Source organism: Melopsittacus undulatus, unplaced genomic scaffold (assembly GCF_012275295.1).
Source record: "Melopsittacus undulatus isolate bMelUnd1 unplaced genomic scaffold, bMelUnd1.mat.Z mat_scaffold_475_arrow_ctg1, whole genome shotgun sequence".
Classification (NCBI taxonomy): domain Eukaryota; kingdom Metazoa; phylum Chordata; class Aves; order Psittaciformes; family Psittaculidae; genus Melopsittacus; species Melopsittacus undulatus.
Genome location: NW_022994352.1, coordinates 5,059 through 19,960, shown reverse-complemented (window position 1 = coordinate 19,960; position 14,902 = coordinate 5,059). Strand labels below are relative to the sequence as shown.

General features: G+C 37.6%; 1 protein-coding gene across 1 annotated transcript in view; it reads right to left on the bottom strand.

Annotated features, from left to right (window-relative positions):
• The window catches only part of LOC117438548 (extracellular sulfatase Sulf-1-like), a gene marked incomplete at its 3' end in the record, with an annotated part of 36,021 nt that extends 34,774 nt beyond the window's left edge, over nucleotides 1–1,247 (bottom strand). The window contains 1 exon segment of the mRNA XM_034074023.1: nucleotides 1,054–1,247. Within this exon segment, the coding sequence (XP_033929914.1) occupies nucleotides 1,054–1,225 (172 nt within the window).
• Between the last annotated feature and the right edge of the window lie 13,655 nt (nucleotides 1,248–14,902).

Below are 14,902 nucleotides of genomic sequence, written 5' to 3'. Positions count from 1 at the left end.
GATCTATACCGCTTTTTGTCTACAACTTTCTGGCTACAAGTATGTGATTTTAGGAAAAAAATGAACTATTTTGTTATAAGTTTTCTGGAATGAAGAGTTTTGATTTTTCAGTGTCATATGGTATTTTGTTTAGAAATTCACTACAGTTTTATTAAAAACATGTCTGACATTAAAAACCACTAAGAATGCAAGATTTCACTTTCAATTGATTTGCCAAATTTTCACCTTTTTGATCCTACCTTCCACCCCCAAAACTAAAATATTTGCTTGGGGGATAACCTAAAATGATCCTATTGCACTCCTTGATTTTTTCACTTTGGCCAGTGAACCAAAAAATCAGTTATATGCATAACTACCATTAATACCTTTCTAACTTAATGGAAAACATTCAAAGGCCTCCTGGAACATCATCCAAGTGTTTTAACTTTTTCCACCCTAAGGAAAAAAATAAAAATCACTTCTGGCTGGTATGTCCAGGTTGTGCTCAGATATTTAGTATACTTGTGAAAGCAAAACTATCCTATTTTTATACAAAAGCAGATGGATTTTAAATGGTTCAATAATTTCTGGAAAAGATAAGCATCTGTTCTGAAACCAGACCAGTTTGTCTGTGTGCATAAACATATCAGAAGACATACACGCATGTGACAGATATGTAGAGAATACAAATACTGACCTATACAGCTCTGAGGGAAGGGTTAAACCTTTCAACGTTCAAATTTTGATGTGCTACAGAAAGCCACAAAGGAAAAAAGAGGTTTTGATGAAATTTTTTTTTTACCTGTATATCCTTGCATGTATTATTAAATCCTTTTATAGTGGTGATTAAAGCCTTCCTTGGTGGATTTTGATAAGCATACATTTCCTAAAGTCTTTAATTAAATGTGATGAATGTTATTAAATTAAATTAGTTAACTCATTTTCCAAACTTGTCCCACATTCTGCTATTGTTGCAGTGCTAGTACCTTCTCTGAATTTAAAGTACTTTCTGCTTGGCAGAAATTACTGAAAGACACATGATGAATGAAGGAGCAAATAACAATTATTTCTCACCTAGCTCCACATCTTGATCATCTGTGAGTACGAGGATGATATTTGGTCTGATATTTTTTCTCTCCTGCAGCACACGTCCTCTAAACCTTGGGGACTTGACAGTGGAACAGTGACTTCTTAGCAGTTCAGTACTGAGCACTGCCAAGATGAGTGAAAACCAGGAAGACTTCATAGTAGTTCCAGTATTTCAATGAAAAGACTGGTCCAGAATTGCCTGAGCTCTAGTTTTTCAAGACCTGCAGAGAAGAAAAGAGATTCCGTTCAAGCAATAAATAAACTTTCAGTCACACAATGAAAGGATAACACTTAGGAAAGTCAAGCCCGAAACATACCATTTAACAAGATCATAAGCCATATAGTTGAATAACAGCTCTATTCTGTCATTCTATAAGAATAAATTCGGTCATTCTGCAACTATGCTTTCTCAAATAATTTTTGCTTGAAGTCATGCCACTGCCTGCATTTTGTATAGGCATGACTTCTAGTATACTCCTCACAGTGCTGCTTCTCCTACACCCCACGCTTCTTTTTATGCTTGCTCCTTATACTCAATACCTGGGAGCAGTAAAAATTGCTTGGGATGCAGACGTGTTCAGAACATCTGTAGGAGGAGTCCTGTAAGAAGCAGAAAGAAGAAGACTTGTCAGTCAAAGACCTCAGTACTGTGGCTGTGTTTCAAAGTCTCCAGAACTGCTCACTACAGCTTCTTTCTCTGCTCTGAAAGAAAAACGTAGAGAAAATTTGCATTCCCCCCAGCTTCCCTGCTTAATTTAATACATACCTACGCAGTCATGAGATGGCACCTTAGCTGCTAGAGATGAAGGACGTGTATCTCACGTCATCAAACACAGGTACTTTCCAATATTTATAGCCAGCATAAGATTCCAAGAATAAGAGTTAATTACATCATATGACACGTGGTAGAGTGATAAAGTTATTTTAGGTTAAATCACCTGCGTGAGCAACTAAACCCTTACAAAGCAGAGGGGAGAGCATGGCTATCTTTTGCAATCTGCATTCGATCACTACGTGAAAAGTCGTCTTCCCATTGACAAGAAAGCTCATACTAAATGACAGTCCAGCTGATCTTACCCAGCATTGTGAAAGACCTTAACTGTCCTTCAATCAATCAACAACAGACCTGAGTGCCTCATCCATAATGCACAGTACCTCTGGCACTGCCTCATCCTCGATACTCTGCTTTCAGACTCAGCTTAGTACATTATCAGAACCTCCCCTCTGTACCTGTCAGTCAAACAGCCTTGCTTTTGTAAGACCTGATGCAAGCACCGAGGCTTGTCTTTGCTGCAGCAGATTTAAACTTGTGACTGCAAATGACTGATTTGTGCGGAAAGGAGTAGGTAGCCACTTACACTTTAACACTTTTGGCATTACTGAATGAAGCTTTGCAAAAACCATCCTGTTACACAAGGGAAGGAAGGGAATATCTGAGGGCAAAAAGGAAGGGGTTGGGAAAGAAACCTCAGAGTCATGCCTATTCCCTCCAGGGTATTGACCTGCCACATACATTCCTTCTAGCTTTATTCCGGAGCTATGGATAAAGCACAGTGATATCTGTCAATAAAAAAAACCCAAATCACAATCCCACCCGAGCCCAAAAACTTTTAAGACGTCTGCCCAAGGATAAGCCTGCATGGAAACTGGGATGTACAGTATATGATTAGACTGGAGCATAATTCATCAGGAGATCTGTGTGCACCCACACCTGAGACTTTGCATTCAGACATGCAACATGAGCTACAAACAGATTAATAAGTAGAAATAATTTAATAAGAGCAACAGAGAAGACAAAAAAGGCCTCATCACCTACCTAAAAATGCATTAATAGGAAGGTGCTTTAAATTTCAGGGGAAGAAGCCAGAGGAGAGGCAGGGGATGGGACTTGGTGTCGGACTGCTAGAAAAAGGATTGTGTTCACATACACCTTTTATTTTAAGCTTCACAAGCTAAACAGTTTCATGCTCCTCACTCTGGCAGGCTGCAATTACACCAGAACAGTGTGAACATCTTTAAAAGGAATATCCAAGCGTCTGTGGCAAAGAAATCTGCCTTTCATTGTCTCTACACCAACAAACAGTCCAGCCTCCCACTTTACATTAGAGCACTGCAAAGCCAATACAGGGGATTGGCATTTTAAAGTTAAATACCATTTCAGTGATTACACAACATTCAGATAAGTACACTGGAAGTCTGTAATTAGTCTGGACTGACTTTTAAAAATAGTTCAATTTCCATGTATTTGTTCTAAGTCACATAAAAGCCAACAAAAGCCCCCAAGACCAGGGTTACCGAAGTCAGCCTTCTTCTGACAGACACCAGATACCATGCTCTTGGTGCAACAGCAGAAATACAATTTCTCTAAATGTCTGATCTTTAAATAGCAAACCTTTGACTCATCTCACAAAGCACGAAAGGCTGTGTGAAGTGAGACTCAGTGTTTAGTTTCTTACCTCAGTTGTATCGTACAGCAAACTTTTTCAGACAATGTTGACAATGTGACCCAGAAAGCGCAGTCATCCTGGACTACACTGAGCAAACATTGGCACCAACGTGTTTGAATAATCCCCCAAGGATGAAACTGCAAGTTCCTGACAATTACACCTCAGTGCTAATAAAATTATATTAACCCAAATGAACATTAACAAGTATTCTCCATTTCATCATTTTGGGCTTTATTAGTTAGTTTTAAATCTTCCTTTTGCTTTAGCATGTTAGGGCCACATTAGACAAGCCTTTTCTAGGAAGAAGTGTGAAGGGCTTCTTTACCAACTCTTATTTTTGGTCTTTGCAGGACAAAGGAAGATATCAGGACTGACCTATGCGTTATAAACTTAATTACCCAAGATTCATTGACTGTTTCTTGCACAAAAGCACAGTAATGCCACCTTTCTTGCTCATTTCAGTTTTGCATATGATAAATCTTTATTGAAAGGTGATCTTTGATAACTTGCCCTTTTAAAGTCTGTTTCCCAGCCCTAGAAGGAAACAAAGTAAACTATCAAATATAGGCTGATAGGGAAGACAGGCTGCAATGTTTTGTGGGGTTACTGGCTGGTTAATCTGTAAGTGCCCTATGGACACTGTAGCTGTCTCGAGAAATAGATGAAAATAGAGAGAAATTCTAAAAGGAAGCTTTTCAAATCCACTTGGAGAAATAAAATTTTTGTGCAGTGTTCAGAAATCAAGGCAGTAAAAAACTATAAAATGCTTTTCTCTAGCCAAGTAAACAAGTGATGATCATAACTTCTATATATGCTATTTGGGAAATTTAAGTGATATTTTCCCTAAGAATGTACATAGGACAACTGAAATGTAATCAGTAAATAAATGAAACCAGAAAAATCCAAAAGAAACTGTTTTACCTCATCTGGATGCAATTTTTCATTCAGTGATTCTTTTTTTTTTATCCCCCAGGAGCACAAATTCACCGTTTGTACTCATCTTTCATGGATAAAATCTGAAAACTTGGATTTTTTGGTTGGTTCTATGCTGCTATTATTATAAAAGGCAGTTCATGGACTCACTGATGTGGAGAATTAAGTACCTGTGAAACTTGAATTACATTGGCAGGGCACTGCAAGAAGGGCTACAGTACCACTTCATGTGATGTGGCATAAAAACTAGGAGACTTATTTCTAGGTCTCTTAAGAGGATGTTCAGTGACTAGGAAGAAGAACAAAAGGTAGCATAGTATTTTTTTAAACAATTTCATAGTTTTTATATCAGTTTTGGCCAAGATTTTTCAGTGCATTGACTGAAAGTGTTTAATTTGGATCACAACAAAAGACATAGTTTTCAAAAAAAGAGAATTTTCCCTTCGAAAATCCGCTTTGTTTTCACATCCACATTTTTTACTATGATCACTAGAAGTGCCATTTGTTTTTGGCCAACAAAAATCTGTCCAGAATCATACACTTTTGCTTTTGAAACAGGGCACTGAGTATCAACAAGAATACTCAATTATGGCTTTAAAGGTGTATGAACTTCTCCATATTTAACATTCTACAAATGTGGCTTCCACATACCCTTACACAGAGCATCTGGCTTACATGAACAGATTCTTTCTTGCTTGTAAATCTGAAATCAAATGTGGAGATAATTAATAAGGACAGTGGCTATGCAATGCCCCACATTCATGGCCAAGTGAGACAACTTTGTCTTCTCTGCACTACAGAGCTGCTGTTTCCTTTTGAACATGATATTGAGGACATCACATTATCCAAGTCATAGGTTAAGGCCCACTGTTCTAGTGGCCTTTCCTTAGAAAGATATATGGATCAACTATGGACAATAAAGGAAGCCACAGTAATAATAAATACTAATAGTACTAGTAATAATGTGGACTGTTATTGTGGAGCTTAAGCAGCAGAAGTCTGGATTCTGTTCCGCTTATATTAGTAATACATGTGCCCAGTGAATTGAGAATATAAGTTACCACAGGGATCCTAAATCAAGAGACTCCTAATGCAGCAGCAATTTTTTGGTTAAGTGTTTTGTTCCTCATTACTATCCAGTATCCTACTGATTATTTCTCTGTACTTAGATTTCACTGCCTCCAAAAATTTACATAGGCGTATATTATTAAGATATAGTCCAAAAATTAATGTTCTGCTACTTAGGATATTTCTAAGATTTGCTGACAAATACTAGGAACTTGCATAAAAATATATCAAAAGCACAGAAAAGAAGCAGGCGGCCTTGTCATTGCAAGTGATAAGTTGCCTCATTTCCTTAATGTAAAAGATCATCTTGGATAATTTCTTCTTATAGGTTTCTCTGATAAATAAGTGGATAAAACCTCTCAAACAAACAAGACCCCAGATGTCAATCACCACAATAAAATGAGTTTTCCTTCCTCACCCCAAGCAGAAAAGCATTATCTTCCTATGCACTTTGTCTATGACCTGCTGACTGTTTAGCTTTAATGAACATTTTTTTACAGAAATATGACCCCAGTGTTCTCCATTTCCTTCAAATCAGGACTCTCCATAAGAAAAGTAGAAAGGCAAAGGACAACAAGAAGAATTCTTATAATTCATAAACAGCAGAGTAGAGATTCCTGCTGTTGACACAGTTTTGTAATTTCCAGTATGAACTTGAGGGTTGGTCACATTGGTGAGCACCTTGTCAACACCATTCCAAACACCTGCCCGTCTGCCTGTAGTACCAGAAATCACTGTCACTGTCATCAAGTTAGCTGGAGGTGGCTTCACACATCCATACCCCTGCAAAGGTCACATTCCATGTTTTATGCCTACCATTTTTCAGTTCCTTGCTTTGAAGCGAGCTGTGTCCACCTAGCAAATGCCCTGTACTCTGGAACATTCTGCATATGTGGAAACTCCAAAGTGAAAGGAGTGAAAGATGTTTTCTCAGCCACACACATATGGCTTTCTGTGAGCCTTTGATGTTTGTGTCAAAGTGTGGATGGACTTCTTAAAGCCTCACATAGTCTATGTTAAATGAATTATAACAGGTGTGTGGTTAGAGACCAATAAAATTAGTAACTTCATGAGATTAGTAATTGTGCAGATAGATAGAAATTACATAAGGTCAGGGAGGGAGATGTTCATCTGTCCAAAGCAACCTACTGGTTCAGAAGTCTTAAACCTTTCCTTAAACCATATTGCTTTGACAACTAGAAGGCTGTAACACCCTACAACAACAACTCTCAATTTCTCTAATACAGTGAGTACTTAAGTGGAAAAAGCTGTTGAGAGATGACTGTTTAAAGTTTAGTAATGTTAGTGCTCTTCTCACATCTTACACTTCTATCTTATATTTAAAAGGCAAACACTGCAATCTCAGACTACCAGGCATGACCGCGTAAATCTGCAGGTCAGTTTCCTGTGGGAATAGTGAGCCTGCAGCCATGGGAAACACATTTACAGTACAGCAGAAGTCAGGAAAAAGTAAGATCTACCATCTCTTCTTAAAGGTTAATCCCCTAATCTTAGTTGTAAAGTAGAGGATTTGCAGTGAACACAAAGAATGTAGCTCCTATCGGGGTCTAATCTAATAATTATCTATTGGCACACTTTACTAATCAATCAGTTATCTGCTCTCCTTCCAAACATAATATGTGTATTATAATGATGTATTGTCAATGCCTCAGGCTAGATTAATTTAAAGTAGCTGTAATTTAAAGCAATTGAAGGCAGAGAGAATCATAACCTTATATTACGTTTTTACATTGTAATTTCACAGTTACCGACAGGAAAGGAAAAAGCCTGCAGTGACTTGAAAGTATAACGCACGCTTGCTAACCCACTTTTATAGCTTTGTATAGGCTAAGGAATATTCTTCTAGGTAAAAGTTTCCAACACTTCGTATGTCAGAGTAAAACAACAAACTCCAATCACTTTTTAAAAATATGTAACTGCAGAAGAAATTCTCTATATTTGAGAAAAGGAAAATGTGTCTTTGATTTTAATGCTGTTATTATAGTTGAATAAAACATTAGAGAAAAATAAAACCAATGTTTTTTGTATTAGCTTCAAATCTGTGAAAGTTTTAAAAGAAAATTCCTGCATATTTTTCAGCATGCTGCTAAGTTACAAACTGCTAATAATATACAGTTACTTCAATTTATTTCTCACCATCTGATTTACTTTGTTTTAGAATTTCATATTTCAACACAGCCAAGAAGAGCACTTGTCATACAAAAGAGCCTGGTATAATTGAGCCAGATGATGTGCCCCACAAGTAAAATCAGCCATTCATGAAAGCTGGTCACCAGAGGCCATTTCAAACAATGCACATTTCAAAGTAATCTAAAGTAATCCCTTTTCTCTACTGATTTGGTTTCCAGGCAGTCTTAAGCACATGTGTGCAGCAAACAGGAGGCTTATTAAAACCTGATGTTATATTGGAAGTTATAATGCCATTGCCTTGTGATTGAATTCCGTGTCTGTTAGTCTTCAAAGAGAGGAAAAAAATCAATTAAATTTATATGCTTATTAAACATGAGTGTCATGATACGTGCACTTTATTAGCACTTGCTAAATAATTAAGACTGAGAAAGATAATTAGATGTGCACTAGGGTCCAAACAGGCTTCTGATATCAGACTTTTTTAATCTTTAAAGAAAGTGGCTTTCCAGCTACCAGGTAGTATTATTACTAAGAGACTCCAACTATTTTTCAAACATAAAGAGTAAATTCTGTGTATGAAAGAATTGCAGATAATTTTAAAATTCCATTTAAACCCACATATCTTTGCTATATCCCTGCTCACTTCAGCAGTGTGGGGCATTATGAAAACATACCTTACAATAACACAGTGCCGATTCAGTAATCCAGTAAGTAGTCTTGGTTGGGAGATCATATAACAGAGGTGAACAACAGCGACACAGTTTGCACATTTCTTTAAATTTCTATTTAAGTCCACCAGCTTTAGAAACAGTGCAAGAGTACAGATTTTCACATCCCCTTTAGGTAAAGAACTCTTTCAATTTAAAAAGCTTCCTTCCTACATATGTTTACTTCCCCTCAAATTTCTGAAATTCTCTTTGAAAGAGGGACTTTTTATTTTTTATTTGGTAAATAGTTTGCTTTCCTAAATAAATGGACACGATCAATTTGAATACGAATACAGCATCTTTAGCACAGAGTAGCTATGGATCTACGTATATAGGAGAAGGCAGAGAACATGTCAATTTCCTCATGGCAATGTACACATCTCCATTATTACAGGGAGAGGTTAAGGTAGGTTGTGCCATCGTGTGGGTGGGTGGTCTTTCGGTGGGAGCAGAGCCTAATGCATGGCTGCTCTGGCTACTTTCCTTGCTGACAGCACAGGGGGAAGCATCAGGAGTTCAGGGGCCCAGAGGAGCCAATGCTAGGTCTGAAAGCATGAGGAACTGGCACTATGAATCTATATAGATGTCTGTACATAAACAGATAGCATCACCTGTACTCCTAGGAGAGGATCTCAGATGTACTTTAAGCTGTAGTGCAGTGTATTCAAATGAGTTTTACTCTAGGTAAGTTCAAACTGACTTTAGTAGGAATTCTAGGATAGACCCAACAGATCAGGTCCTGAGTACTGATTTTAAAGCAAGATTGTCCTCACTAGCCTACTTCTTTTTGTCAAGCAGCTTTTCCAGTCCTGGCACAGTATAATTTTGCTTACTCTGATATACATGTAAAAGCTCCTTGACAGATAAAGAAATCTGTTTTCAAATAAGTTCTTGACAAACCTGTGCTATAGAGAAACCAGCTTACTAATAATTGTAAACACCTGGGGGGGCACAAGGTACATCCCCAGTCCACAAACAGAGGGGACTTGTGTCTATCATAGCAATTCTTCCAGTCCTGCCACCTTGCTGTCCCACAGCCTCCACTCAAACACACACCTGCATATGCTTGAGGGGATTTCCAGTGACCTGCAACTGACTCACTGTGGGAAAACTCAGAAAGTTAGCTCCACATGGCCATGTCCTTCCAGGTGAAAAAGGTTTTGCACAGGAATGGCAGCAACTATGAGCAAGGAACACAAGTAATGCATTTACTGCCAAATCAGACGTCCCAGGTCCTTACTTAGATCCCAATACATATGTTCCGCTATGTAAAATAAATATGCCTGCTGGATTCAACAGGACTGGTCAGGTCCTTAAAACAACCTCTTGCAGGCTCTTTGATATATCTCTGGTGCAAAGCTGCTTTAAGATCTTTGCTAAATACTTCAAGAAAAGCTAAACACATGAGAAAGGCCAAAATATAAGAATCATCTGGATAATGAATTTCATTTGAGAATTAGTATACCTTTCAAAAAAGCCCAAAATCAGAGTTATCCTTGCCTGTTCAAGGACAGAATATACCATATACAACTTATCTGTCTGAGGAATATAAATTCTCTCAGCCTGAATTCTGGTAACTTGTTCTCAAAGAGCTGTTTGAAAATAATCTTCAGTCTGAGATCTAAGAGACTCCAGAAGGACTTGTTGAAATTATTCTGTGAATAATTTTATCTCAGAAAACATTTTGAAAGGCTAGCACATATAAATGTGCTTTCATTTTCAAGGGAAAATGCCTACAGAAAGGTTTTCTTCATCTTTCAAGCTCACATACAGGTACTTTCAATTTCACCATCCTAGCTTCTGTAGATGAGAGAGCAGTTTTAAAGGATGCAAGACAAAACTGAATATATTGAAGCACCCATAATTTTATTTACAACGCATTTCTTACTAAGTGAAGTTCCTATTTAGCAATGAAGAGACATGATTTTATATCATATTTATAAATTATATATATAACATATCTTTATAGGTAATCAATGGTAAGCCTGTTCATGAGCCAAGCTTCTACTAAGATGCCTGACACAACACTGACTGAAATATTTTCTCTATCAGTGATGGAGCAGGCAGTCCACCTGATGTCCCAGTGTCTGACTGCATTATGCACAGAGAGGGAAGACAGGAATGGAAACTGGTAATCATTAGGTAGAAGCATCTGAATAATACAGTACAGATTAGGAGCGGAAAGGAGCAGGATGTATCTGAAATAATTCCCACCTAATGGAGAAGAGATAGAAAGGCAAAGTACAGAAATGTAGTGCTTTTCTTCATTTTGTGTGGGAAGGAATCTGGGAGGCATCCCAGTTGACAGTGATTATTGTGGGGAAACCATCAGTGATTGCTTTACTGGATGGTTTGTTTGTTTGTTGGTTTGTTTTTTTTTTCCCTAAATGTAGATGAGATGTTCTTATGTGAAAGGTGTCTCACAAACTGCATCAATGACCCAATTCAGGAATGCTTAGACCAACACATAGAGAATCCACTTCTTTAGCAGGCTCAGCTGTGAGGTCAGACCAGGCTGCTCAGAACTTTACCAAGGTTTGGAAACTCCAAGGATGGACACTGCCCAAATGCACTGGGGCCCTGTTCTACTGCTTGACTGAGTTGAGGGTGAAATTGGATTTTCCTTACATTCAGTCTGAGCCTTTTTTGTCCACATTTATGTCCACTGCCTCTTGTTTTCCTGCCATTCATGACTGTCAAGAAAGAGGCTCCATCTTCTCAATGACTTCTCTGTAAGCACTGAGGTACTGCTGTTAGACCTCCCAAAGCTGTCACTGCTCCAGGCTGAACAACCCTGCTCCCTATATTCTTCACCCAGGACAAGGGCTCCAGCCCCCAGCCGTCTTGATGGCCATCTGCTTATGTCTTTCCCCTATCAGGGACCTAGAACTGGACATGGTATTTTAGATGCTGTTTAGCAAGTGTTGACTCAAATACATTTTAATATTTGTTTAAAGTGGTATTGCTATTAGGGAAAAGTGAGATGAATTAAATGAAACAAAACTTTCACAGAGCCTTTCCTTTCAAAGCAAATGAATCAATAAAGATTTTCAAAGATCTGTATTGACCTAAAACACGATTTTTCTATTTCTGGTTATTTCTGAACATTCTGTGTTTTTCTCAGGACCAGAAATGAATAATGACAAAAAAAACCACAAGTTTTGTTACAGTTACAGGCTGACCATGATCCAGAAGGCAGCAGTACATTAGTAGACTGTTTTCTTAAGGACACTGCCACCAAAGCAAGTCCTGGAATTCAGTGTATAGTAGTATCACAGAATAGCATCCGTGTCTCTCATTGTCCACAAGTCTAACACTCTTCCTACTGTCTTCTTGGTCCACTTAATTTCATCACTATACACAGTTTATAAGAGATGTCTGACATCTGTCCCTCCCATTTAAAAGTCTTAAATGTTAAAGGCCAAATTCTATTCCCCAGTCACAGGAATTAGACAGAATTTCAGGCCTTATTCAAAGTCCCTTGAGCTGGTCAGAAGTCTTCCAATTATTTCAGTGGGTGACTGCTTCAACAGAAATGAAAGCTTATTTAAACATTCTTTTGTGTGTGTGTGTGTGTTTGTTAATAAAGCAGAGTGATAAAAGCAGTCAGGATTTGGAAAAGTGCAACTCTATATATGAGGGAACAGAGATTTGAAATCCCATCTGTCCCAGGCCCCGTGTAAATGTAAAGAGCACAGCTGGAATGAAACAAATGATCTGACTGGTTTCTGATGAGCTGGGTGGTGTAAATGTTTCACACTAACCACACCACACTCATAATATAGGAGCTAATTCATCTGCCATGAATACATACCTGTGTATGTTGTCCTTTAAAATAAACAAGCAAAAATGAGTAATTTATCAAGAGTTAAATGAATATTTTTCCAGAGGGACCCTTTCTGTCCCATATGGCTGATTTTAAAGTCTAAATGCAGGCAGTTTTTAAGTTACAACCTCTGTCTCACTATGTGAAACAGTTACTGCTTTAAAACATGGAATTTCAAATTTTTAGCGCTGTCAACAAGTTCCAATTGTTCCTGAAAGTATCATTCAAGCTGCTTATGAGTTTCTTAGAAGACTGAAAAACTAAACACAGGCTGCAGACAGTGAATAATTATAATTTCCAAAGCTTCTATTTACAATGGCACCGCATTTTCAAAATGTGTTTATTTCTAGATTTTATTTAAGAAATTTTGATGGAAGGTATAACCACAATAAAGCAGTTTTATAGGAAAAGTCTAGTGGAAAAAAAAGGGAAATCATAACCAGCCCTTCATGTATTAAATTTTACAAATCTTTTTATTTCTTAATATCTTAAAATCTATCAAACCCCCATATTATTCTTGAAGATATTATTATGATCTATTAATGCATTTCCACGGTTTTTTTACACTGGGAATGAAGCTAACAACATGCATTTGTGTCCGCAGAAAGGCAACTCTGATCATAAGCTCTAATAGAGACTGAGGATCACAGGTTTCTTAGATTATGATAGCTTCCAGATATTTCCCCCCCTCCAAATTAGAGGTGCTTTCCATGGTTTACAGTGAAGAGTAAATAGTGCCTCTTGGACAGCAGATGCAGAAATTACTAGATTTCCTTAGAATCTCCTTTAAAAGCAGAGTGGTTTCAAGCAGATGATGTACCCTAAATTCCCTCCCCTGGGCTGTGGGATGCGGGATGACAACACTCATATAACACACAGCATAACCCACTTCTTGGTCACCTGCTTGGGTTATCCCATTTTACTAGAAGCTCCTAGAAACTTTTCCTTAGCTGGTAAAATATGTTTAGATTATAGATATGTTAAAACTCAGGAAAAAAATATGCCAAGGTTTCAGGGTATAGAGAGAGAATCTGAAATGCAAAATGCATTACACTAATGTATCATATGGCACTGGATTATGTTTCCGTTGTCTCCTGCATTTAAAACTCTGTTGACCCTTGCTCAGAGGCATTTATCTTAACATTGCAACTATTTGTAAAACTCCTGCATGACTTTCTCTAGCCAAACTAGGCCTTTATTACAATATTGAGTTGCGTATTCAGCTTTTCATGGGATAGAAATGCAAAGAGATGTAGCAAAATGCCTGAACGTTGGAATGTGTTTCCTATGTTCGCTAATGCAATTTTTATGTATCTGCAAATTAAATCCATCACTGTGACATGGGTAGGTGATGGAGGAGCCCCAGGGGGCTGGAATGGGGTCCTGAGTCATAAGCCCCAGGGGGTGGGCAGAAGCAGGCAGGGCCAGAAGTACCTCATGTTCATGACATGCACAGGCAACAATAGATCAGTTGTAAATGAATGAAAAAGTATCTACACAGCTGAATGAGAATCAAAACCCATTATCTATAACTACAGAAAGGTTGCACTCAAAGCTGAAATGGACAAGCACCTTTCACAAGGCAACCTTTAAGGATAAATCCTCAGTTTTGTGGTGAAGGTTGTAAATAGCAACAAACAAAAATTCTGACACAGTAGAATGGAGCATATCACAAATCATCACCTTACAGTACCAGTATGATTAAAAGGGATCTATTTATTACAAATTATCCTATCTTCTATGGTTTAACATTGAGTTCAGCAGTCTATACAAAATACAAATCAACTGTTAACAGTCAAATGATACAGATTTTAGCTTACAGGTGACGACACAGTGGGAAGGCAATTTTAGGAAGCACATAACCATAACCAAATAGGAAAGAGCTTTTGCTAATACATTTTCTTTTTAGCGTGAAATTGCTTAAAACCAAGGTAGCTGATTGACTAGTGTGAATCATATGCGTCTCCTAGACAGTGCAATGAATGTCACAAGTTAGCATCTAATACCTGCTTAAGGCTTGGCTGAAAAACGCCTTCTGCCATATGTTATGGAAATATCCTGTTGAATAGGGCTTTTGAACAAATTTTTAATGTGTCATTCTCTGTTTGCAAACTTTATGTTGGATATAAAACCTTCAGAATTTTTTTCCTGCTTTCTTACACGATGTCTTTATGTACGTTTCTGGATTCACTGTGCAAAGAATTAGCTAATTGATTATCACTGGTATCAATAAAAAACATTGAAACTAAAACATAGAAGGATCAGCTCAACTACTCTGAGTCCAGGTTAAGCTTCCTACTTACTCCGAGACTTGAGGCTCAGTAGGAAATCCTGAACTGTTCAACTGTTCAAACTGTTCAATCCTTAACTGTTCAACCTGAAAATAAATGTCAATACACTTTTATGTGGTGGAAAGAAAAACAAAAAAAATTCCACTGGAAGGCTTTTGTCTTCATTGCAGTGTGAAATCAAAAAATCTGAATCTTGAAAGCTAAACTGTCATTCTCTGTCCAGCTCTACCTTTAATGAAAGACATCATTCAGATCATACATCCCTACATAGTTCAGATCATACATCCCTATGATATTAAATGGCAACAGTCAGAAGAACAAGACCTCCCTTAAAATGATAATATTACTGCTAAGGATGTTGTACAGGAAGGGCTTTCCAAATCCAACACCATTCTGTAATTTATTATGGAT